The sequence below is a fragment of the Nicotiana tomentosiformis genome, chromosome 7 (genome assembly GCF_000390325.3).
Source record: "Nicotiana tomentosiformis chromosome 7, ASM39032v3, whole genome shotgun sequence".
Lineage (NCBI taxonomy): Eukaryota > Viridiplantae > Streptophyta > Magnoliopsida > Solanales > Solanaceae > Nicotiana > Nicotiana tomentosiformis.
This window is the reverse complement of record NC_090818.1, coordinates 99,579,552-99,607,424: the sequence shown is the minus strand read 5'-3', so window position 1 is coordinate 99,607,424 and position 27,873 is coordinate 99,579,552. Positions and strand designations below refer to the sequence as shown.

General features: G+C 40.9%; 1 protein-coding gene across 1 annotated transcript; it reads left to right on the top strand.

Moving 5' to 3' along the window:
- The first annotated feature begins 22,925 nt into the window (after positions 1 to 22,925).
- On the top strand, positions 22,926 to 23,714 carry LOC138896093 (uncharacterized). Its single transcript, XM_070180872.1, has 2 exons — positions 22,926 to 23,183; positions 23,406 to 23,714. Exons 1-2 carry the CDS (start codon positions 22,926 to 22,928, stop codon positions 23,712 to 23,714), a joined length of 567 nt encoding a protein of 188 aa, XP_070036973.1.
- Positions 23,715 to 27,873: the final 4,159 nt, after the last annotated feature.

Here is a 27,873-nt window from a genome sequence, read left to right as displayed (position 1 = left end):
GACCCACAGCCACCGTCCGGTGGTGGGAAGCCACCGAACCAGTCCCAAACGACGCGTCTCTCTATCCCGCACAAAACCCACCTTGTATCGACCAGTAATTCCACTCCAGCAGCTGCAGCGATCAAAAATGGCGAAGGATCCACTATAGCACAAAATCGCGTGGAGGGTTAAAAACTTTTCTCTAGAAATTCTGCAACAAATTGAGTGATTCCAAGCCATGAATCTTCTCCCCAAAGTCAAATGTTACATACAGATAAAAACTTGGAACATTTTACCATGGAAAATCACCTCTGCAAACATTTGCAGAGCTCCGATGAGCACCAGTTGGTCGGAAATAGTGGTCCGGCAGTCCAAACGGTGCAAACTCAGTTCCAATCCCTTCCACATGATGAAGAGGCTATGAATATCAATCCAACTCAGCATGGGTATCAACCAATTGCGACTACTCTGGATTCGATCACCATGGCTTGCGCAGACATAGCAGGTATTCAAATCAACCAAACCCAATGCAAAATGGTTCCTGCAGGTCAGGAGAATGTCTCTAAGCTACTACAACTCCACCTCATTGAGCCAAGCTCCTCAATATTGCACCATGAAAAAAAATGCAGAAATGAGCACACAAGGTTTTGGACTAAATGTTGGCGCCCATTCTAGCCCATCTTAGCTAATCCCTATTATTGGAGATGATTCCCTAGCCCACAAGGATCTTCACTGCAAAATCTCACATCAATCCATCGGAGGAATTGGCCACTTAGAATCTCTAAAAGCTTCAGTTATTTCACAGTTAATCAATAATGGTAGTGTGGCTGATCAAGTGACATTGCACCAACTAAAGATGCTTTTTGATGCCTTAATCAATGTTTCTAATATCCTATCACAACCAAATGACCATCATAATGCCACAACAATTTCATAGTAACGCTCAGCTCCACAGATGGTCGAGAATGTTGCACCACTTGCCATGTGTAATCAAACTCAAGTTGATGGAAATCTTGTATCATGGAAAAAGTGCAAATACCATCTTCTGACAAAACCGACCAGCCAAAGTATCAGACCATGCTCAACTCAAACTTATGGATCCTCCAATCTACCACTGCAACTCAAGCTGTTAGCCAAGATGTACCAGCTCCTACAATAATCCATAACATTCCCAAACCAGTTCATAATGTTCCTCTTAAGGTGTCCAGTAACTTTGATAGACCAAACAAAAATAGAAAACATCAGAAAACTAATGCCAAACCTCCTGAACCAATGCAAACCACTCAGCTAAATCAGACTAGTCAAACCAATGGTGTTAACCCTCAACCTAATAGTGCTCCAAACAAAACCAAAGCACCTACCTAACAACACCCCCTCCACCACCAACTGTGACCCACTCATATGTCACCAGGATGAAAGCCAGACATAATGCAAAAATAGCCCCCATAGAATTCACCCCTCCCATTATTACCACCAAATAAGGTAAACCAACAGTAATTTTCAGAAAACATGACTACATGGTAAATGTTTCCGACAGATGCAAGTACACGGTGGTTGGCTAGTTTGCCAGCACTATGCCAAGGATGTATGTTATTAGAAGGAGTTTCATAACTCAAACAAAACTCAGATGAGGTGTCAAAATAGCTCACTTCAATGCAAAAACTGTGTATATCGACTTGGATAATGAGTATGATCATGCTACAGTCTGGACAAAGCAACATATGTACATCCAAGGCCAAATGATGAGAATTGAAGCATGGAATCCTATCTTCAAACCTAATGAGGATTCACATATTATCCCTATTTGGATTATGATACCTGAACTGCCATGACACCTTTACTACATGGAGATACTTACTCCCCTATTGTCCTCAATTGGAAAAGCATTATTTCTAGATTTAGCCCCCTTCCAAAAAACTAGAGGTAGTGTGGTGAAAGTAAAAATGCAAATTGACCTCACCAGAGAAAGACCAACCCATGTTTGGTTAGGATATGTTGAGGATCAGGATGTAAATGGGGATGATCAATGGCTTGAAGTCCAATATGACAACCGTCCAATGTACTGCACCCATTGCAGACACCAAGGTCACTCAGTGTAGTCATGCCCAGTTAGGCTTAGGGAGTTTGCAATTTAGAGAAAGAAAGAGGAAGAAGCAGTTGCAACAACAAACTCACAGGCCAACTCTCAGCAGAAGCACACAGAAGAGGCAGAAACAAGCAGACAACATCAAAACAGTAAACTGCAAGAAGCACCAAAAAGAGGAAGGAAAGACCAAAATAAAAACCAACTGACAGCAGAACACCAAAAAAGAGCAGAGCACCAAAATGCAGTAGCTGAAACATCCAAAGATAAATGGAAAACCCCCAAAAAAAGAACTTCAAATGAAATACCCAAAATAAAAGACAACAACAGGTTTACTTACCAAAACAACAAGCAGCTCAACAACCTAATAATGCAACCACAAAGAAGATCAATGAGCTCAATCAACCAGATATGATCTCTGATCCCTCAACCTTGGCTCCAGGTGCCCTGGAGCATGATACATATTCTTTGGCTCAAAATCAAGTTCCCAATCCCCATAACTCCCATATAGAGCATATTACAGATGTTCAAAAACTTGTTTCCCAATCCCAAATTCCCACTGTTATTTGTGCTGTTAATGAAGCTATAGGAGGTATGGAGTTATGTGAGGAGAAACCAATTCACAAACAGGATGGGGTACCTTCTAGGGCTGGTATTCCTCATGTTTTGCATGAGTTTGCTAATGCACAATTGGCTGACCATAGGTTGGACTGTCTATCCCCTGCTACCACAACCCTCAGCTCTGGTAATCAGCAACTACACCAATATATTGATGAAACTGAACATTGTGAAAGGGTGAGCTCTGAAGAGGAACAATCAGTCCAGGAAAATGATCAAATAAGAAGATTGCTGAAAGGAAACACCCATGAAACTGCAGATTTCAGTATCCCGACTCCCAAATCCAAAAATAAGCCTAGTCAAAAGAAGAGGAATTCTATGAGAAAACAAAATGCAGGAATTAGCATCAATGAGCCCACTAATAAATGCACCCAAATGCCTCCAACACCTATCTCCAGAGCCCCACCACTCAATTAAAATGGAACATATACCAAGGAGCTGTTGTTGAATCACAAATACCTCCAACACCTATTTCCAGAGATCTTGCTATGTTCCAATCTCTAAATGTACCAATGAATCATTCTTGTCAAGAGATATCCTCTCAAAGTTGTTTGGAATCTCCAAAATCAACAGCAGCAACAAGATTTGATAGGCAAGTATGGAGTGATACCTGCCAAGAATCTGACCTTAGGGCTGAGGTAATGGAAAGTTTGACAACTGCTGGGCAGATCCATAAGAATCATACAGACACCTCACAACATGCCTTAGCTTTAGACCTTCAAACCATTGACACATGGCAAAAGCTACAAAACACTGACATTACTCTATCAGAGTACATGCCTAGGCAGCGGGATAATTATGCCATTGCAGAAGCATCAAAATACACAATGATCTATTACCTACAAATAGAGAGTGATATGGTTACAAAATTGGGGGAAGAACAAATGGGGATCACAGTTATGCAGAAAGCTTCAATATCACTGCCAATTGTATGTGCCTCAGCTACTGGATCTCCAACTCAGATGCAACTAAATATGCCATTGATACTCCAAATCAGGTATTACATGACATTATTACACACAAGAAACTCCCAATTGAGATTCAACAAACTCTGCTTGATAAACAATATATGGAAGATGAAGCGGATGAGGAATCAACTGCTGGGAACTTCAAAGATGTTGCAAGAGAAAGGGACCTGTCACCTAGACTGACAACCAGAAATGGAAAGAAAGGCAAAAGCAAATACAAACTAAGGAAACAATACAACCAACAAGAACTCTGCCCAAGAGGCAACCTCTACAAGTAAATGATGATTAAAACACTCATCTGCAACATAAGGTTTGTCAATACTCAACAGGCCTTTCAAAAGGTTATCAACATGCAAAAGCAACATGGTTTATGCATTGTAGTACTGTTAGAACCTTTCCAGAAACATGGGTTCATACACAAATACAGGAGAAGGCTGGGTATGGAAACTACATTATCAAATATCAATGGGAAGATCTGGTTATTCATTGATGTTATTGTGAAATGGGAGCTCCGAATAGACACTGAGAAGCAACTAACAATCAATGTTTTACATCATGGAATTGGCAAGCACATCATCATGACAGTTGTATATGCAAAATGCTCCTCACTAGAAAGATTAAAGTTATTGGATAATTTGTATTACCTTGCTTCTGATATGGAAATTCGTTGGGTGGTTGGAGGAGATTTTAATGTGATTCTTAATGAAGAAGAGAAGATTGGGGGACTCCCAGTATATCCACCAGAGTATGAAATTTTTGCTTTCTGTGTCAACTCCTGTGAATTGTTTGATACTGGATACACAGGTAGTCCTTTTACATGGTGGAATGGTAGATTCAATGAAGAATGCATATTTAAGAGATTAGACAGAATATTTGTCAACCAGCAATTCAACACATTATTCCCAAGTGTTGATGTTGAGCACCTCATAAGGACTGGCTCTGACCATGCGCCTATGTTAATGACCTGTGGAGAAGATGCTTCTCACTTTGTTAAATCTTTTAGGTTTCTCAATTTTTGGACTACACATGAATATTTCAATGAAGTTGTGAAGCAAAACTGGATTCCAGACTTTGTGGGTGACCCTTTTTTTATGTTCAAACAGAAAATGAAAAGATTGAAAGCTGCCCTATCACATTGGAGTAAACTTACCTTTCGGGATATATTCATGTAGCTGGCAATTAGAGAAGATATTGTCGGATAAAAGAGATGTTTTTTGAGGAAGAACCAACAAATGAGAACAAAATAGTTTTACAGCAGGCACAGGCTGCATTAAAGAGATACCTGAGCATTGAAGATCAGTATTGGAAACAAAAGGTAGGAATGAAATGGTTTGCAGAAGGAGATAGAAGCACCACATTCTTCCACAATCATGTTAATGGGAAGAGACAGAAATTGCAATTGAAAAGGATTCAGAATGCTAATGGTGATTGGCTTGAAGACCAAGAAGGTATTTTAATATTGCAACTACATTCTTTCAAACATCTTTCACAGGGGAAGGACAGTTCACCAGTTCTGAATTTCTAAATAATGTCCCTTCCATGATCTCTGATGCTCAAAATAGGGAACTCTGTAGATTCCCAACAATGGAAGAGGTCAAGAATGTAGTAATTGCACTCAGTGGGGATAATGCAAGTGGACCAGATGGCTTCATTGGTCTGTTTTTCCAACAATGCTGGGATACTGTGGGAGGTGACATATATAACATGATGCAGCAATTCTACACAGGATCCCCACTTCCAAATTCCATAACATATACAAACTTTGTGCTACTCCCTAGGGTTCAACAACCACAAACATTTTCAAACCTAAGACCTATAAGTCTGAGAATTTTCATTAACAAGGTGATTTCAAGAGTGGTCCATGAAAGAATGTAGAAGATTCTACCATCACTAATTTCTTCCAACCAGTCTGGCTTTGTGAAAGGAAGGAGCATATTTGAATATATTTTACTCACTCAGGAGATTGTCACTAATATAAGACTAAGAGGAAAGCTAGCTAATGTGGTTATCAAGCTTGATATAGCAAAGGCATATGACAGGGTTTCTTGGAGTTACTTGCTACATGTGTTGAGGAAAATGGGATTTGTAGAACACTTCCTCAACCTCATCTGGAACTTAATAGCTAATAACTGGTACTCAGTCTTAATCAATGGCCAAGGTATATGATTCTTTAAGTCCAGTAGAGGAGTCAAGAAAGGTGACCCTTTGTCCCCATCACTGTTTATATTATTTGTAGAGGTCTTAACAAGATCATTGAACAAATTGTTTGAAGATAAGAAGTTTATAGGATTTGGAATGCCTAAGTGGATAGATCTTTTAAATCACATGGCATATGCTGTTGATACAATAATATTCTCATCTACTGATCCATATTCCTTAAGGAAAGTTGTTGAGGTACTAAAGTAGTATGAATATGCATCTGGTCAGCTGATAAACAAGTCCAAGAGCTCTTATTACATACATGAGAAAGTGGCAAGGGATCTGGTACAGTCAATTGGATGTGTTACAGGTTTTACAAAAGGAAACTTTCCTTTTAATTACCTTGGGTGTCCAATTTTCTACAATAAAAGAAGGAAGGCATACTACAATGATCACATCAAGAAAGTAAAAGCAAAATTGCACTCTTGGAAAGGGAAACTTCTTTGTTTTGGAGGAAAGACAACTCTCATAACAAATGTTCTACAAAGTCTAACTACTCACATTCTCTCAGTTATGGACCCTCCTAACAATGTCCTTGAGCACTTGCATAAGTCTTTTGCCATATTCTTTTGGAGCACTAAGGAAGAAGAGAGAATCAGACACTGGAGCAAGTGGCTGAACATGTGTCTACCTAAGGAGGAAGGAGGAATAGGGTTGAAGTCACTATTTGATGTATCCAAATCACTCTTTGCAACACTATGGTAGAGATTCAGAACCAGCAAATCATTATGGTCCAATTTTATGTGGAACAAATACTTCAAAAAAAAGAAATGCCAGCTATGGTACAGTTCAGAGGAGGATCCCATGTGCAGAGGAAAATGCTAGAAGCAAGAGAAGAGATTGAACATGAAATTCTCTGGGAACTAAATAGTGGCAACACAAGTGTTTGGCATGCGAACTAGATAGGCATTGGACCCTTATATTATGTACTCCCTCAAGACTTCAACATAAATGAAGAAATACAAGATGTGGCAGAACTAAGGGATGGTAATACATGGGATGATCTAACACTTGATCAAAACTTTCCAGAAGTATTCTTAGACCACATCAGGTACAATGTGCCATTTGATCAGACCATTAGAAAATGGGACACTCCTCAATGGATACCAACTACATCTGGCAAGTTCTCTGTTAACAGTGCATGGAGGATAATGAGACATAGAGCAACAAATAACCGAGAATTCGCGATGGTATGTTTCTCAACCCAACTTCCTTCTATTATTGATGACAGGAACAGTTTGACTGGTGTAAATGGGATTACTTCCGTCCCCATGGATGATCACTTCCTGATGGTTCCACTCAGATTTCACGACCTGATGTCGTCCCAACAATAGGTTGTAGGTAGTAGATATGTCCAACACTTGAAACTAAACATCAAACAAGGTTGGGCCCATCTGTAGGCTGAGGTTGGTCTCCCCAATTGTGGCCCTTTGAGACCCATCAAATGCTTTCACATTCATACTTCCTGCCCGTATCTCGTGCAGGACTTTACCCAATCTTTTCAGAGTAGTTAGTGGACATATGTTAAGACTCGAACCCCCATCCATCAGGACTCTAGGAATGAACTTATCCTCAAATTGCACTATGATATGCAGTGCCCTATTGTGACTTAGTCCTTCTGGTGGTAGCTCATCTTCATGAAAAATGATCTTGTGGCTTTCCAACACTTGTCCTACCATATTGGCCATCTCTCCACTGGTAATGTTGTTGGGTACATAAGCCTCATTCAACACTTTGATCAACGCATTCCTGTGTGCCTCAGAATTCTGCAGTAGTGATAGAATGGATATTTCAGCAGGGGTTATTTGTTCAAATGATCAACCACAGAATACTCCCTTGATTGCACCTTTCTCCAAAGATCATCCGGGCCGGTTTCAATGATGGGCTATTTGGAAGCGGCTTCTTTACTTGTTCCCCCCAAATGCTTGGGCGTGTAAACCCTACCAGTTCTGTTCATACCTTATGCTGCACCAGTTTCTTCCATTTTCCCCTTTCTTTTCCTTCTTTCTTCTGCAACATAATCCCATGGTATATCATTAGACTTATAAGACAGTGTAGGGGCTACCATCATGGTGAAAGGTGTTGTTACTTCAACCTCAAACGGAGTTGGTGCAGCTACCTCAACTTTGATTGGTGCCAGAGTTTGTACCATGATAGGTGTGAGAGTGACTGGAGATGTTTTAGGATTATCCCTTTCTCGAATGAGTCCAATTAACCCCTCTGAGTCCCATTCTTCATCGGTCTCTATCATGTTTACCCCTCCGCCCCTATGATCTGGGAGAGGATTGTTACAGACATTGGGTGCAGCCTCCTTTCCCTGTATGACTTTGGTGTCAATTAATGTTTGAATCTTATCCTTCAAAGTATGACACTCATCAATAGTATAACCTTTCATGCCTGAGTGATAGGCACATGTCTTATTTGGATTGATCCATTGAGGGGAATTTTCCATGGCGACAGCGGGAATGGGAGTGATATAACCGACAACCTTCATTCTCTCGTACAATTGGTCCATAGGTCCAGCAATTGGGGTGTAATCTCTGGGTGGTCTGCGGTCGAAATTTGGTCTAGGTTTTTGGTAGTTTTGGCAGGCTGGTGGTGAGTGGTAGTATGCGGGTTGGGTGTTATAGGTATGGTAAGTAGTGGCAGGTTGTTGGTATCTGGGAGGTGAAGGCTGATATGTGGGTAGAGGTGTTTGGTATGTGAGAGGAGACTTCAGACCTTGGGCTACCATTACTGCACCTACTTCTTTCTTCCTGGAGATACCTCCTAACTACAGGGCCTTATTTGTGGCTTGGAGTGCTTCAAAATTTTTCACCATTCCACTTTTGATCCCTTCTTCTATTCTCTCTCCCAACTTGATGATATCAGAAAATTTATGGTTGTCAATAACCATCAGTCTTTCATAGTATTGCGGATCCTGAGCTTTGACGAAGAACTTATTCATCTGTTCTTCTTCCAGTACTGGCCTTACTTTTGTAGCTTCATACCTCCACCGAGTAGCATACTCGCAGAAAGTTTTTGTTGGCTTCTTCTTGAAATTTTGAATGTAGAAAACGTCTAGTGCATTTTCTGTGTTAAACCTGAACCGATCCATGAAATCCGATGTCATGCTTACCCAATTAACCCATTTCTTTAGGTTTTGACTGATGTACCAAGACATGGCGTCTCCAGTGAGGCTTCTCATGAACAGCTTCATGCGGATTCTTTTATCTCTGCCAACTCCTACAAGCTTGTCACAATATGTTCTCAAGTGCACCTTCAGATCACCTATTTCGTCGAACATTTCGAACTTGGGAGGTTTATAACCCTCTAGCAGTTCTACGTCCAGTTGAATACACAAATCTTCATAATTCATAACCCTTAACGCCTTTGCCCGCTTCTATATTTTGAACACTGCCGGTAAGTTTCTTGAGTTCTTCTCCCATGTTCTTGATGAGGAGGTCCTTCTCGGCGGATGCGGGTATGTATAGGGTCTGTTGTTGGGTGTGGGTAAGGTTTCCACATATATGGGATTACTTTGGTGGACTCCGGGAATATGGGCATAATGGTGGTCGTTGGTTGAGTTTTGCGGGTCAGGAGTAGGCTGTGGTGCATTCTGAGGAGTGTGGTATGTGGTAGTTGGTGGGTACTGGGTCGGATGATGATGATATTATGGAGGAGTTCGTGCTGGTGGAGGATTAGGACTTTGGGGAGGCGTGGCGTATTGATGAGGTGCAGGAGGATTTTGCAGGTGCTGGTTTTGTGTGTTTTGAGGAGGTGTTAAGTTTTGGGCGTTTTGTTGGTTGATGTCAGGAAAATTCAGGGTAAGGGAAAGGTTTGCCAGGTTATGGACTTGCTCAAGTTCCCCTTATATCTCCGGTATCTTTTGCTCTAGTCGCAAAACCAAATTGTTCTGTGCCGGAGTACCCCGACCATCCGAAGTTTTAACATTCTCTGCATGTGTAGCGTTGTTTTTCCTGATACCGCTTAGGTCATCCATCTTAGCCTTTCCTTTGTTCTTAGGATCACTTGGAGGAGGAGGATGCCAGTATGCACAAACCAACCTTAGGGGATGGGAATAAACAAAGAAAAGAAGAAAAATAAAAGGTAAACAAGTGAGTAAAGAGTATTAAAAGGATATTTACGATATTTAAACACGCATTGCGGAATTCGCGTCCTAATTTGGGGACCTCATCGTGACCAAGGTAGGCCTAGCGACATATAGCTTTGGAGAAAACTCAATGCCGATAACTGCATCATTTCATTAATATGATAAATAGACCAAATCTCTACTAAAATGACAATAATTATAAAGAGTCACTAGTGGCATTTGCCTTACTGCAATCAAATTCTAAAACAAATCTAGAAAACATCACCCCTAATCTACTTGGTCCCAGAGGGACCTTCTCCAAGCTTGGCCTTCTTAGCCCTGTCAATCAGATTCTCCAAGTCGCGCATGTCCAACAGCAGATACGCCCTTGCTAGATGTCCTCCATCAATGCCCTCTGCGTTTTGACAATCCGAGACCTTTTTCCTTATCTTCCCCTCAAGTTCCATCAAACCCTGCTCCAAACACTCCAACCTTTCTGTTGATTTAGTAGCGATTCCCCTCCATTCATTGATTGCTTCCATGTCCACTTTATGTTGTTCTAAATGCCTGGACTCAGATTCAAACACCCTTTTGCGCAACCTCATGTATTTGACTTGTACTTCAGCAGCGTTGTCTATGACCCTATTCCTCAAATCAACCCCTGGCTTGACCTCTCCTGCTATGTCATCGACCAACCATGATGGGTAGAAGTACACATGGCCGGCATGATACCTGTCTGGATCGATGGTATCTTTCTCCACAATAACTTTTTGATGCCACATGTGATATGCCTCGCATTTGAACGGAATGGTATTCCCTTGGAAGTCTGCTTTGTAATGAACCATTTTGGAAACTTGTGGTATAACCTGTTTTCTCCCAGCTTGCCTCATGACTCTGATAGGAGCATAAGGATAGATTTTCCTTAATCCGATTAGCACTAGATGAGGAACGTCTCTCGACCTGATGATGAATTCACTGCTAGGGAACCACTCGAACATCCAATGTACCTTGTCATTAGTCAAATTGTTAAAGAAATGTATCCAGCTCACTGTGTTTCCCGGTTGTGCAAACCTGTATGGGATAAAAGTCATTCTTTTCAGATGGTGAAAAGTTATGTGGTCATTCCATGGTCGCCGCAGAAATTCTTGACGGTATTATCCCCTTTGAAGATGTTCTAACAACCATATTTGCAGTAATAGATTGCAACCCTCAAAATGTCTATATCCTTTCTTGCAACGGTCCAAGGCTTGATATATCTCCGCTACGATCATTGGGACAATAATGTAAGTCTGTCCCTCAATTCCTTCCATTAGGGTCTTAGTAACCATAGCTAAGCAAGTGCGAATCCTTTCTCTTTGTATTGGGAATACCAGCATCCCCAGAAAACAGACAATGAACACACAAACCCAGCGATGAGTCCAACCCAGAGAGGTGATAGCAAATTCATCATGATAAAGACGGTAGGACTTGTTGTGCCCATAACGCTCGTAAAGGAAGTCGAATGGTATGTAAGATTTCTTCAGACATGCTAACTCATCATTTTTCCTGAAACCCAACATTTTCAAAAAACCTCGAGACGTGCAATTTTCGGTACCAACAGATCAGGGTTGTCCCAGAGAAGCCCAGCAAAGCCTCCTATTTCCTCTAGAAGGGAAGTCATTTCTATATCACCAAAATGGAAGACAGCCCTCTTCTCATCCTAGAACATAGTAGCGGTCTCGATCAGTACATTGTTTGGCTGAATGTCCAACAAAGAAGGTAAATTTCCAAGAACTCTTTTCACTTGGTTTTTGTCGCTTGGCGAGAGATTTTCCCACCAATCTAGCAACAAAGGTGGGATACTTCGAACCATGTCAAAACTAATGACTTCGTGTCTCATTTCTGCAAAACAAATAAAGTTAGCCCTTTCCCGCTCCGGATTCGACCATTTGCACATTAATGATTAGCATATCGGCACGCTTTCTCCATATAATGCACATATCATGATCGTGCCCGTGGGGATTATGGAAACCCCGATGGGCTTTGGACAAGGTTTTCCTTAGAGAGTTATTACGCAGACAATATTCTAACCCATACTAGGTTTAGACATGATGCATGCACAGATAATATTAGGGTGGGGGTTTCTGGAAGAGTCTAGACCGGTACCCTCATGTGAACAACTTGAGAGGGGAAGGCACGGAACCGTTGATTGCACCGCTGATCGACTAGTTTTACTGCAAATAAGCCATTTCAAATTTTAAAAAGGGTAATATAGGAAGAGCGCAGACACTCATCAAGTGCCCCTATCGTATTAATTCCGCACGAGTGGAATATGATGTAGAGAATGCTTTATGCAAAGATAAAATAACACGTTGTCAAGTATTTTGCATGATAAAAGCGATAAATGCAGTATTTAATAAATGTAAAGACAGAAAAGAAAGAAAACAGGTAAGAAGTTAGTTCGTATAAAATTGTAATAAAGCAATAAAGGGGTAAGGATCGGGAAAGTCATGATATGACAAAATTTAAAAAGTTGGAGCCATATTGTAACCAGATTAAGCGAAGAGTTCAAAATGTGTTCCGGATGCTCTTATCATATGATGTTATCCTTCGAGAATGTGTTCAAAGCATGAGTTGGGTATAAAAATGTTATGATTCCAAGCAGTGTTTCAAGTGAAGGCTATTATGCCAAATTGTGTAAGAAGTCTCAATGTGCTTAAGACTCTTAATTGCTCATAGGTGTATTAAAAGTCGTGATTAGAGATTCTTTATTGTCGATAATCTATAAAGATGCTTGAAGGTGAAAGTAGTGAGTTGGGGATATAAAGTGTGGACATTGTGCCAAGAATGAAAGTTATACTTGTGGCCAATAGTTCCAATGAAATGAAATGATATGTGAAATATTATGAAATGAGCCTTGATTCAACTATTCCAAATTGACTCCGAAAAATAAAATTATTCAAAAGCTTATATACTCAAGTCATATCCAAATGTGGTTGTTCTAAGTAATGCTATGCTTGGTAGGTACTTCCAATATGTTTTGAGTTCTTACATATTCATCAGTTGGAATTGTGTATTGCCCTTTTGGGGAAAGGTATTTCAAGAGCATTCTATATGATGGTGTTTATGATGATAATCCTTGAAAGTAAAGAAATGAAAGTGCGGAAATGATATACGGCCACAGTACCATAAATGAAGAATAATATGTTTGGCCAAGGGATCCAATGAAATAATGATGTTGTAAGTAGTTAAAAGTAATTGTGAAGTGATATATGGTGTGAAAGGTTATGAGATGAACGTATTTGTACTTATGTTTCCAATGTGTTATAAGCTCATACGCCCTCATGAGGAGAGGCTATGGTGTTCCTAAATATTTTAAATGTTCTTGATATCCTATGATCACCCATGGCAAGTACAAGTAAGTGATGGTATGAACATGAAATGTGGCTGTTTGCCAAAATGATAATTATGAGGTGTTGTATGTCCCTATGATTTCAATCACAGTATGTATGCTATTAAAATAATTAATGTAAATGATTTCGATGTTAAGTCCCCAATAATCATGAACTTAGCTAATGACCTTAAGATGACAAGAGAGTATCTAATGAAGTGGAAGAGGGATGTCCAATGCTAAGTGACGATAAATCTTATGGAAAACGTATTTGGGCCATGTGTCATAGAAATTGACTTATTGATTTACCATACGTGTGCTAACGTAATGAGTTGTGTTCCTCCATGATTAGCATGAACATGAACATGAAGTGTTCCAATGATATGAAAAATTACGACCTTAAATGTAATGTTAATCACGTCGCTTTGAGTTTATATCTGGTATTGTGATACACCTCCACCCGCATGGGGTGAGGCAGCAGGACCACTTTGTGTAGAGCTTGTGGTATAGTGATACACCTCCACCCGCATATATAAGGGTGAGTCGGCAGGGCCGCTTTGTATAGAGATTGTGGTATAGTGATACACCTCCACCCGCATATATTGGGGTGAGGTAGCAGGGCCGCTTTGTGTAGAGATTGTGGTATAGTGATACATCTCCACCCGCATATATTGGGGTGAGGCGGCAGGGCCGCTTTGTGTAGAGATTGTGATATAGTGATACACCTCCACCCGTATATATTGGGGTGAGGCGGCAGGGCGGCTTTGTGTAGAGATTGTGGTATAGTGATACACCTCCACCCACATATATTGGGGTGAGGCGGCAGGGCCGCTTTGTGTAGAGATTGTGGTGTAGAGATACACCTCCACCCACATATATTGGAGTGAGGCGGCATGGCCGCTTTATGTAGAGATTATGGTATCGTGATACACCTTCACCCATATATGTTGGGGTGAGGCGGAAGGGCCGCTTTGTGTGAAGGTGGTTATAGAGGATCCCCGACTTAATATCTATAAATGTTAATGGAAGCTCTTAATAAGCCCTTTTATTGTTACCATGATTCATCATATTCATGTTGTATTTCCAAGACCTTGAATAGGTGTATTTTTATTGTGTAAGTAAACAATGTGAACGGTCTATGAAACACACAGGTGTATTGTATAGGTGATACTGTGAACGGTCTATGAGACGCATAGGTGTATAATATGATATGTGAACACTAAGGACGGTCTATGAAATATATATGTGTAAAATAAGAGAGGAAGGTGCCACTTTCATTGGCCTTGTTTGTACATGTTGTTACAATTACATTATATTATGTAATCCACGTATAGTTCATATGGCTCAATTGATCCTAAAAGAAGTTTAAAATGATGCAAGTATAATAAGACTTGAAATATGATTCTATGGGATGTTTCGTAGTTTCTTGATGTACTTTATTTTCTTCTTATTTGAGTTACCGTATTTTCATATGTTGTTTTGGTTGCTTTACATACGAGTACTATTCCACATGTACTCACGTCCCTTTTGCCGGGGGTGCTGCATCTTTTAATGGATGCATGTATACTTCTACAAGATGATATGGATCTTTGATAGGGATCTTCTTCACTACTCAGCTTATGGTGAGCCCGCTACAGTTCTAGTGGGTGTTTGGGTCTAGTTCATTTTATGTATTTAGGTATCTATTGTCATAGAAGCTCCATGTACACTACGGGTCATGTAATTAAAGATTTGAATTTTGTCATGTATTTATATACACAATATTTATGAGGCTACGCACCCATCATGAGAAAGATTGTAGGCCATTGAGTCAAATGTATTCGATTTAAAAGTCAAGATCTAATTGTGTTATGGTAAATATTGCATAAGTAATGATGAGAGGTCAATGTAACGTGGGCTTGCTCGACTGGGTTTACTCGGTTGAGTGCCGGTCGCGCTCCATGAGTTCAGGGCGTGACAGAATGACGAACAAAATTGGTTTATAAAACTTAGGCTCGCTAGTCAAAGATAGTATAGTATTAAATCGTCTCCACAGGGATTCATTTAAACAATATTCTAATAAATCTTCAGCTCAACACTATCCGGGATAATAAATCTTTGATTTATGTTGTTATCTACTACTAATAAAACTAAGATTATTGCTTGTAAGAAACTAATGTCAATCTAATGACTAAGTAGCAATGATTGAATATCATTGTGAGAAGTAATGGATGTGACAAGATATGTGATCAACTATTATTCCGGGTGACTCTGTATTAAGTTCACTCTTAACTTCTATTGACTCCTTCGATTTCAACAGATGATTAGGCTACCTTAGGGATTCAAATTCTTCTTCTGAATGACTGAGAGTGCCCTTAATCAACCTAAAAACAGGTCCTACGAACATATGCACAAATACAATGAATGAATGATCTTTTGAAGAACGCCTCTCGACTATTCTTCTAAACTAGGTTAATTGATAACTCTCTAAGCTCTTTCGATTACCTATGAGAAGCGTAAAATCATCCCAAACAATATGGCACAATGCAAATTGCAGCAACACTTCTCTTTCGATTAAAGTAAAACCACAATTAGCTTTGCAATTCAATTAATAACTCATTCAATGAATTCGGGCAATTAACAAAGAGTAAAACCCAAAACAATAGTTGAATCACGACATCTGTCAATAACCCTAAGAAATATTACTCCATAGTGGAGCAGTTATTCATCACAAGAGTGTTAGAAGAACAAGAAGATATTACAATCCCCAAAATTAAACAAACTTCCGTATTGAATGAATTGGATCAAGTATTTTGCGTCTCCCTAAAAGTTCCTCTCCAAATCCAAGATACCTTCTTTTTAAACGAGCTACGCTTTATATAGGTCAAAAGGAGTCGCCTCCAAAATTACAAAAATAGGCTTGGGAAAGGTTTTCAGAACTCGACGTGTACGGACGCACACTTGAGCCTGTGATCGCCCATATGGCCGCGCACTTCAGGTAGTGTACTACTTCATTTGCGCTTTCATGTGCGCACTGGAGGGGTCTCATGCACGGTCACGTACCTGGGTGAGCCTCCTGCTCGCCCTTCGTTTCTCCAATTAAGTGCACTATTGTCCGTTGATCCCCGAACACGGCCCCAACTTAATCATTGGGCTTTTAATCAGACTTCAAAGCTCCAAAATAGCTCGAATTAGCTCCACAACCTCATCGCAACTCGGAATCGCTCCTACAAAGGATAAAACACATACTCAGTTCAAAATAATACCACTAAAAGCTCAAACACTAGTAAAGTGCAGCGAATTAGAGTGCAATTAATGGCCAAAATACGGAATTATAGCCTACCATCATTGAACCATCTATATAACTATTCATTTTATTACTTTTGAAATCATAAGTTCTATTAAATAAAGTATCTAATGCATTTAAAATCATGGATACACGTAATTTTAGTAAGATAGAAAAAAAAGGTGACAATGTTAATGCAAAACCATTAACATCTACTAGAATATCCTAAAATCCGGTGTCACAAGTACATGAGCATCCACTAGGAATTACATTAGTAATACAACATCTACCTGGAATATAAAATAGACATGATAACATAAATGAACATGATGGAGACTCTGTGTGTTGCGGATCGTATCATGGGATGCATCTCACCTTAAAGTCCCCTCAATAAATTTTCCCTTGTGACCAAATGAACATCAGAGATATACCTGCACAATAAGTGCAGATGTGTATCATGAGTACATAAATCAACACGTACCTAGTAAGTATTTAGCCTAACTCCGAAGAAGTAGTGACGAGGGATCAACATTGACACTTACTAGTGGTCTAATAATCAAATATAGTAAAGTAGACAACTATGAAACATGATAAGTAAATAGTGAGAACAGATATTTTAACGACTCAGCCGATCATTTTGAGTATTATAACTATGTTCTCCTATTTATTTCTTATTTGGTGTTTTTCTGTTGTTATGTGATATGCCGAGATGGTTGTTTTGGTTCTAGGGATGTTTTGGAATGAATTGGGAAACTTTGTCCCAAGGTTGGAAGCCTAAGTTGAAAGAGTTGACCGGATATTGACTTATGTGTAAATGACTTCAGAATGGAGTTTTGATAGTTCTGATAGCTCTGTATGGTAATTTTGGACTTAGGTGTGTGTCCAAATATTGATTTGGAGCTCTGTAGGTGATTTTGGATTGAATTGGCGAAAGTTGAAAAAGTTAAAGTTTGGAGAGTTGAGAAGTGTGACCGAGAGTTGACTTTGTGGTTAGTAGGTTTGGATTTTGGTTCCGGAAGTTCAAATAGGTCCGCTGTATCATTTATGACTTGTGTGCAAAAAATTGAGGTTAATCAGAGGTTGTTTGGTATGTTTCGGCATTAGTTTTGAAAGTTAGAAGTTCATAGGTTCATTAGGCTTGAATCAATGTGTGATTCGTCGTTTTAGTGTTGTTTGATGTGATTTGAGACTTCGAGCGAGTTTGTATGATATTTTAGGATATGTTGGTATGTTTGGATGGGATCCTGGGGGCCTCGGGTGTGATTCGGATCATGTTTGGCTCATTTTTGGATTTGTGTTATTGTTTAAGTTAGTGCTTCTGATTTCCTCTTTCGCGATTACAGAAGGAGGACCGCGATCACGTAAGGTTACGTCTGGCAGGTGGGAATTAGTTCTATGCGGTCGCGTGGTTATAGATGCAATTACGAAGCCATGAGGGAGTTGTCTTACGCGATCGCATGGGAGGAGATGCATTCGCGTAGAAGGAAGAGGAGGCTCGGGATTTCCACGCATTGTTGATCGCGATCGCGTGAGGCTGTCTGCAATCGCATAGGTCAGGGAAATTAGTCACCACGTTGGCGACCTGGAGTGTGCTTTCACGTAGAAGGTGTTTGGCTACTAAAGGTTTTGTTCTTCGCGATCGCATGGGAAATTCCACAATCGCGATGTGTAATCAGTGGGGAGACTATTAAAATATCAAAATTGAGGGTTTGAACCCATTTCTCATATTTTGAGCTAGAGACCTCGAATTTGGGAGAATTTTGAAGGGATTTTCATGGACTTAATTGGGTAAGTGATTCTAACTCTGATTTGGTTAATATACATGAATCTATCATTATTTTTACCATTTAATTAATGTTTTGGGTTGGAAAAATTTGGGAATATTGTAGAAACTTCATAGACTTTAATTTGATGATTTGAAGGTCAAGTTGAGATCGGAATTGGCTAATTTTGGTATAGTTGGACTCATTGTTGAATGGGTGTAGTAATTTTGTTAAGTTTGTCCGATTTTGAGACGTTCGCCTGGAGTTGACGTTTTGGGTTGACATTTTGACTTTTGTTAAAGAACCTAACTTAATCATATAGAATTGATTCCTATAGCTTGTGTTGATTGTATTAAGTTATTTGTGGCTAGATTCAAGTCGTTCGGAGGCCGATTCGCGAGGCAAGGGCTTGTTGGAGTAGATATTTATGCGGTATGAGGTAAGTAACACTTTTAAACGTGATACTGAGGGTATGAATCCCCAAACTACGTGTTATGTGATTGGTGTTGAGGTGACACACATACTAGGTGACGGGCGTGTGAGCAGCACCTGAGTAATTGTGACTCTGTTTATTTCGTGGGACTATGTAACTACCGAATCTTGTTGTTATTCATGTAATCTCCATGTGTTAGAGGAATTGAGCTGTGATCCATGTTAGATATCATGTTTAGGCTATATGTTGGTACTATTGGGACCCATAAAGATTGTTTCTACTGTTGAATTATTTGCTTAAATTGCAGTTATGTAATCAGTCACATCTTTCATTTGCATATCATATCTCAATCTCTGTTGCCATTTATTGTTACATCATATTGTCATTGTTTGGGATGATTGTCATTAGATTTGTGAGCTCGAGAGACTAGAGAGATTGATTACTGAGTGAGACCGAGGGCCTAATTGTGAGTGATATTATCGGATCGGGTTGCACGCCACAACATGCTTTATTTATTCATGCCATGATTGGCTTATATTAGCGCTTATACAGTATCCGCCCCTACGGAGTCTGATATACCTGCAGTGAGCACAGATACCTGCCGAATGCGAGTGCCGAGTGATTAAGAATGATGAGTGATTGAGAGTGCTTAGTGATTGGGAGTACCGAGTGATTGAGTGTGCTAAGTGGTGATGAATACTCCGAGAGTATGAATATATGACTTTATCACTGTGTTGCATTACAATTGGCATGCATATTTGACATGTAGATATCGAGATGTAATATACCTCATATTAGTCATACTTGGCATATTTTATCTGTGTTGAGCTCAAACTATTAAATACTTGAAAGCATGTCTACAAATTCTGAACTGTCTACAAATTGATTAAGAGGTTTTTCTCTTAGTTATTATTGTCATTTTTCTATCATATCTGCGTTGTTATTGTCTTGATTTGGACTGTACCTTATTGAGCTCGTCACTGCTTTCAGCCCTAGGTTAGTCATGTTACATACGAAGTATATTGGGTCGGTTATACTCATACTACACTTTACACTTCATGTGCAGATCTAGGTACTTCTGGGCATGGTGGTTGCTAGATTTGGAGTTTTATCTGGTTGGAGATTTTTGAGGTAGCTGCTATGGCGTCTGCAGATCTCGACTCTCCTTCCTTTCAGTTATTTAGCATTGTTCTATCTTTCTATACAGTTGTATTAGTAGTTTGACTGTGGTGACGTTTTAGTAGCTCATGTACTCAGTGACACCCGAATTTTAGGGAATTTTGTATTTAGTCGCGATATTTCTTATTTCATTGTGTTTTCAATTTAAAAATACGTTGTTATTTGTGATTGTGAACTTGCCTAGTATTGCGATTGGCGCCATTATGCCATGTGAGATTTTAGGCCGTGACAAGTTGGTATCAGAACCTAGGTTACATAGGTCTCACGAGTCTTGAGCAGGTTTAGTAGAGTCTTGCGGGTCGATATGGAGACATCTGTACTTATCTTCGAAAGTCTACCTAACCATTAGGAAAACTTTACTTTTTTGTAGTCTTGTCATACGGATTTGTTGATTCCCGAAACTAAACTTCTATTATTCTATTCTCACATAGATGGTGAGGACACGTGCTACCAGGTCAGGTGGACGGCCACCAGTAGCACCTGCTAGGGCCATGAGAGTCTGGGGCCACGATAGAGGCCGAAGTGCAACTCGTATAGTCACTAAAGAAGCACTTGTAGATCCACCAGTTGCTCTTAGGAGAAGATCCCATATGTGATTGAGCTGGTGGGACCAACTCAGACACCAGCTATGCCCATTGTGATTCTAGGCTTTCAGAAGGCTTTGGCCCAGATATTGACTGTATGCACTAGCCTTGCTCAGGCTGTTGCAGTTCAGGCCGCACCAACCACTTCTCAGGCCGTGGGAGGTGCTCAGACTCCCACCAACCGTACTCCAGAGTAGGTGGTTCAGGGACTTTAGACACCGGGGGTACTACCAGCCCAGCCAGTTGCGCTTACTCAGGCCCAAGTGTGTCTCCCTATGAGTGACGAGGAGCAAAAGAGGCTAGAGAGTTTTGGGAGGATCAAGCCTCCATCATTGAGTGGGGCATGGTCTGAGGATGCTCAAGACTTCTTAGATAGGTGCAAGCAGATTCTTTGCACGATAGGTATTCTGGAGACTAGAGGGGTCTTATTTGCTACTTTTCAGCTATCTGGGGCAGTCTTCGGATGGTAGGAGACTTATAAGTTGAGCAGGCCAGAAGGCACTGCACCACTTACGTGGCACGAGTTCTCCGTCCTCTTCTTGGAGAATTTTGTGCCACTGACCTGCCAAGAGGAGTTGCGTATGCACGTTAAGCAGCTACACCAGAAGGGTATGTTTGTGACCCAATACGAGATGAGATTTTCAGAGTTGGCTCGTCATGCAATCTGGTTAGTCCCCATATGGAGAAGAGGATTAGGAGGTTCACTGAGGCCTAAACTATGGACTGCGCTTTGTCATGACTCGGGAGATTGCATCAAGTGCTAGGTTCGACGAGGTGGTTGATATTGCTAGGCGGCTAGAGCAGGTCCGTAATTAGGAGCGTGAGGAGAGGGAGGCCAAGAGGCCTCGTGGTGCGGGTGGTTTCACTGGTGTTTCTTCTGGAGGGTAGTTCCACCACATCAAGGGTCGTCCTTATAGGCCCTCTCAGATGGCTCGTCAGTTAGCCATGGTTCATACAGTGCTCATCTGGGTCAGTCATCTCTTAGTGCCCTCCCAACTCAGAGTTCATCTCGTGCTACATCAGTCCAAGGTTCATCTATGCCAGGTTCTTCTAGTAGTTATTCTGGCGCTGGAGGTCTAATTCAGTCTCCACCATCATCGGGGAGTTTCTTTGAGTGCGGGGAGTCCATACATGTGTGGAGGTAGTGTCCATGTTGCTGCTTCTGCACCAGTTACTTCACCACCCGCTCATCTAGCTCGGGGTGGGGCTTAGGTAGCTAGAGGTTGCCTTAGAGGGGAGGTTGATTAGGTGGCAGTCAAGATCAATGTTATGATTTCCCTACCAGGCTAGAGGATGTCGCTTCAGACGCAGTGATCACATATATTTTCTGAGTATGCCACATGGATGCTTCCATATTATTTGACCCTGGTTCCACTTATTCGTATGTATCATCATATTTTGCTCGTTATTTGGATATGCCATGTGAATCCTTAGTTTCACATGTTCATGTATCTACGCCGGTGGGCAATTTTATTGTTGTAAACCGTGTGTATCGGTCGTTTGTAGTTCCTATTGGGCGATTAGAGACGAGATTTGATCTCTTATTGCTTAGTATGATTGATTTTGATGTGATTCTGTGCATGGATTGGTTGTCCTCATGTCATGCTATTCTGGATTATCACGCTAAGACCATGACGTTGGCAATGTCGGGGTTGCCTAGGATCGAGTGGAGAGGTTCTCTGGACTATGTTCCTAGTAGGGTAATTTCATATCTGAAGGCCCAACGGATGGCTGGGAAGGGATGTTTGTCATATTTGGCTTTTTTGTGGGATGTTGGTGCTGATACTCCTACCATTGATTCTATTCTGGTAGTGTGAGACTTTTCGGATGTGTTTCCTGCAGACCTGTCGGGCATGCCACCCGACAGGGACATTGATTTTGGTATTGACGTGGTGCCGGGCACTCAGCCTATTTTTATTCCACCATATTGTGTGGCACCAGAAGAGTTGAATGAATTAAAAAAACAGCTTCAAGAGCTTATTGATAAGGGGTTCATTAGGCCTAGCGTGTCACCTTAGGGTGCACTGGTTCTGTTTGTGAAGAAGAAGGATAGTACTATGCGGATGTGCATTGACTATAGGCAGTTGAACAAAGTTACAATTAAGAACTAGTATCCTTTGCCGCGCATTGATGACTTATTTGACCAGCTTCAGGGAGCTAGGGAGTTCTCTAAGATTGATTTGAGGTATGGGTATCTCCAGTTGAAGATTCGAGACTTAGATATTCGGAAGATGACATTCATTGAAAATTTAGAGGCATTATCTCCACGGCGTATTATGTGAGGTATTTACAGATCATAGGAGTCTTCAACACTTGTTCAAGCAAAAGGATCTAAATTCTAGGCAGTGGAGATGGTTGGAGCTGTTAAAAGACAATAATATTACCATTTTGTATCATCTCGGGAAGGCCAATATGGTGGCCGATGCCTTGAGTAGGAAGGCGGTGGGTATGGGTAACCTTGCATTTATTCCTGTTGGTGAGAGACCGCTTGCATCAGATGTTCAGGTTTTGGCCAATAAGTTTGTGAGGTTAGATGTTTCGAAGTCTAGTCGAGTTCTACCTTGTGTGGTTTCTCGGTCTTCTTTATATGATCCTATCAAAGAGCGTCAGTATGACGACCCCTATTTGCTTGTCCTTAAGGATACAATTCAGTATGATGATGCCAAGGAGGTTTCTATTGGGGATGATGTGGTGTAGCGAATGCAGGGTCGGATTTGTGTGTCCAATGTAAATGGGTTATGTGAGTTAATTCTTGAGAAGTCCCACAGTTCGCTGTATTCCATTCATCCGGGTGTCGCAAAGATGTACCAGGTCTTGAGGCAGCACTATTAGTGGAGGAGGATGAAGAAAGACATAGTGGAGTTTGTAGCTTGTTGTTTGAATGGTCAACAGGTGAAATACGAGCACCAGAGGCCTGGCGTTTTGCTTCAAAGGCTTGAGATTCCTGAATGGAAATGTGAGCGTATCACAATGGATTTCGTATATGGGCTTCCATGGACTTTGAAGAAGTTTGATGCTATTTGGGTTATTGTAGACCGGTTGACTAAGTCCGCACATTTCATTACAGTTAGGACAACCTATTCTTCGGAGAGGTTGGCTGAGATCTATATCCGTGAGATTGTTCGACTTCATAGTGTGTCGGTGTCCATCATTTCAGATGGGGCACGCAGTTCATCGCAGTTTTGGAGAGTAGTGCAGTAGGAGTTATGCACACGAGTTGAGTTGAGTATAACATTCCACCCTCAGAAGGACGGAGAGTCCGATTGTGCCATTCAGATATTGGAAGATATGCTACGCGTTTGTGTCATGGATTTCAAGGGTTATTGGGATCAATTTCTGCCGCTTGCAGGGTCCGTACAACAACAACTACCAAATGAGTATTCAGATGGCTCCGTATGAGGCCTTGTTTGGGAGGCGGTGTTAGTCTCCGGTTGGTTGGTTTGAGCCGGGCGAGGCTAGGCTATTGGGTACTGACTTGGTTCAGGATGTTTTGGAAAAGGTTAAGTTGATTCAGGATCAGCTTCGCACGGCATAGTGACATAAGAGTTATGCCAAACGAAAGGTTCGTGATGTTGAAAACATGGTGAGAGAGAAGGTATTGGTCAGAGTTACGCCCATGCAGGGTGTTATGAGATTAGGGAAGAAGGACAACTTGAGCCCTCGGTATATTGGCCCTTTTGAGGTGCTTGAGAGGATTGCAAAGATGGTTTACAAGATTGCATTGCCGCATAGTCTATCGAGTGTTCATCCAGTATTTCATGTTTCCATGCTCCGAATGTATTTCGATGACCCCTCTTATGTTTTATACTTCAGCACGGTTCAATCAGATGGTGATTTGACTTATGATGTGGAGTCGGTGGCCATTTTTGATCGGCAGGTTCGAAAAATGAGGTCAAAGAATATAGCTTCAATGAAGGTGCGGTGGAGAGGTCAACCAATCGAGGAGGCTACTTGGGAGACCAATCTGGAGATATGGAGTAGATATCCACACCTATTTGAGACTCCAAGTATGATTCTAGACCCGTTCGAGGATAGACATTTTTTTAAGAGGGGAGAATGTAACGACCCGCCAGTCGTTTTGAGTATTATAGCCTCGTTTCCCCAATTTATTGCTTATTCGGTGTTGTTTGTTGCTATGTGACTTTCCAGGGTGGTTAGTTTAGTTCCGGTGCTGTTTCAGATTGAATTGGAACACTTAGTCCCAAGGTTGGAAGCCTAAGTCGAAATAGTCGACCAGATGTTGACTTATGTGTAAATGATTTTGGAATAGAGTTTTGATGGTTTTGATAGACCCGTATGGTGATTTTGGACTTAGGAATGTGTCAGGATATTGATTTGGAGGTCTGTAGATGATTTTGGCTTGAATTGGCGAAGGTTGAAAAAGTTAAAGTTTGGAGAGTTGAGATGTTTGACCGGGAGTTGACTTTGTAGTTACCGGGCTCGTATTTTGGTTCTGGAAGTTGGAATAGGTCCGTTGTGTCATTTATGACATGTGTGCAAAAATTTGAGGTTAATCGGAGTTGGTTTGGTATGCTTGCCAATAGTTTTTTTTAAGTTAGAAGTTCATAGGTTCATTAGGCTTGAATCGATGTGCAATTCGTGGTTTTAGTGTTGTCTGATATAATTTGAAGCTTTGAGCGAGTTCGTATGATGCTTTAGGATATGTTGGTATGTTTGGAAGGGGTCCGAAGGGCCTCGAGTGTGATTTGGATCATGTTCGGCTCATATTTGGACTTGTGTTATTGCTGAAGTCAGTGCTTCTGGTTTCCTCTTTCGCGATCGCAAAAGGAGGATCGTGATCGTGCAGGGTTAGGTCTGGTAGATGGGAATTAGTTATATGCAATCGCGTTATTACGACTGCGATCACAAAGCCATGAGGGAGTTGTGTTACGCGATCGCATGGGAGGAGACGCGTTCACAAAGAAGGAATAGGAGACCTGGGATTTCCACGCGTTGTTCATCGCGATCATATGAGTCTGTCCGCGATTGCGTAGATAAGGGAAATTAGTCATCGCATTCGCGACCTGGATTGTGCGTTCACATAGAAGGTTTTTGGCTACTGAAGGTTTTGTTCTGCGCGATCGCATGGGAAATTCCGCGATCGCGATGTGTAATCACTGGGTAGACTACAGACCTCTGATTTGGGTGATTCTTGAAGGGATTTTCAAGGAGTTAATTGGGGTAAGTGACTCTAACTCGGATTTTGTAAATATACATGAATATATCATTGTTTTTACAATTTAATTAGTGTTTTGTGTTGGAAAAATTGTGAAAAATTGTAGAAACTTTATAGACTTTAATTTGAGGATTTGAAGGTCGAGTTGAGATCGGAATTGAGTAATTTTTGGTATGGTTGGACTCGTTATTGAATGGGTGTTCAGATTTTGTTAATATTGTCAGATTCCAAGTCGTGGACTCGGGGTTGACGTTTTGACTTTTTGTTAAAGAACCTAGTTTTATCATATGGAATTGATTCCTATAACTTGTGTTGATTGTATTTAGTTGTTTGTTGGTAGATTCGAGTCGTTCAGAGACCGATTCGCCAGGAAAGGGCTTGTTGGAGTAGAGATTTACGCGGTTTAAGGTAAGTAACACTTTTAAACTTGATACTGAGGGTATGAATCTCCGAACTACTTGTTACGTGGTATGTGTTGAGGTGACGCACATGCTACGTGACAGACGTGTGAGCGTGCACAATAGTAATTATGACTCGGTTTATTCCGTGGGACTGTGTAGCTACCCAATCTTGTTGTTATTCGTGTAATCTCCATGTGTTAGAGGAATTGAGCTGTGATCCATGTTAGATAGCATATTTAGTCTATATGTTGGTACTATTGGGACCCATAAAGATTGTTTCTGCTGTTGAATTATTTGCTTAAATTGCAGTTATATACTCAGTCACATCTATCATTTACATATCATAACTCAGTCTTTGTTGCCATTTATTGTGACATCATATTGTCATTATTTGGGCTGATTGTCATGAGATTTGTGAGCTCGAGAGGCTGGAGAGATTGATGACTGAGTGTGGCCGAGGGCTTGATTGTGAGTGATATTATTGGATTGGGCTGCACGCCGCAACATGCTTTATTGATTCATGCCATGATTGGCTTATATTAGCGCTTGGGCAGGATCCGCCCCTCCGGAGTCTGACATACCAGTAGTGAGAATAGGTACCTACTGAGTGTAAGTGTCTAGTGCGAGTGTCGAGTGATTGAACGTGTTGAGTGATTGGGAGTACCGAGTGATCGAGCGTGCTAAGTGAGGATGAATACTCCGAGAGTTTGAATATATGACTTTATCACTATGTTGTATTACAGTTGGCATGCATATCTGACATGTAGATATCAAGATGTAACATACCTCATATTAGTCGTACTTGGCATATTTTATCAGTGTTGAGCTCAAACTGTTAAATACCTGAAATCATGTCTACAAACTGATTATCAGGTTTTTCTCTGAGTTATTATTGTCATTTTCCTGTCATATCTACGTTGTTAGTATCTGGATCTGGACTGCACCTTTCTGAGCTCGTCACTGCTTTCAGCCCAAGGTTAGTCATGTTACTTATTGAGTACATTAGATCAGTTGTACTCATACTACACTATGTACTTCGTGAGCCGATCCGGGTACTTCTGGGCATGGTGGTTACTAGATTTGGAGTTTCATCTGCTTGGAGATTTTTGAGGTAGCTGCTTTGGTGTCCGCATACCTCGACTCTCCTTCTTTTCAGTTATTTAGCATTGTTCTATCTTTCTAGACAGTTGTATTAGCAATTTGACTGTGTTAATATTTTAGTAGCTCATGTGCTCAGCGACACCCGAATTTTGGAGAATTTTGTATTGAGTCGCGATATTTTCTTATCGGTTATTTATGAGATTTTCACTGCTAAGATTATTTCATTGTGTTTTCAATTTAAAAATGTATGGTTATTTGTGCTTGTCAGCTTGCCTAGTATTGGGATAGACACCATCACGACATGTGAGATTTTGGGTCGTGACAGATATAGGAAAATAATACAGTATGAACAATGAACATAAAGTCCTCAAATACCGAATACCTCCTCAAATGGAATACGTAATGGTCATCACCAAATCAATGGTCACATCTCAAGTAAGGAACAATCATGAGTACGAGGACTCCTCATCAAGTATTTCTCACGATTCTGCCGAGGTGAACGGCCTGATCCCATAAGAGTAAAGACACGAATTCCTATCGTGGCGTACAGCCTGATCCCATAAAAGTACTGTTGAGGCATTCAACGCGATCCCATAATCGTGTACACTGCCGAGGGTCTACCGGCACGAACCATCGATCCATCTCATAATACTGCCGAGGTGAACGACCCGATTCCATAATG

Coding starts and splice junctions, on each gene's coding strand:
- LOC138896093 (XM_070180872.1), top strand. CDS start 22,926: ATGGTGGCCGATGCCTTGAGTAGGAAGGCGGTGGGTATGGGTAACCTT. Junction 23,184..23,405: donor AGTATGATGATGCCAAGGAG/GTTTCTATTGGG, acceptor AATGGTCAACAG/GTGAAATACGAGCACCAGAG.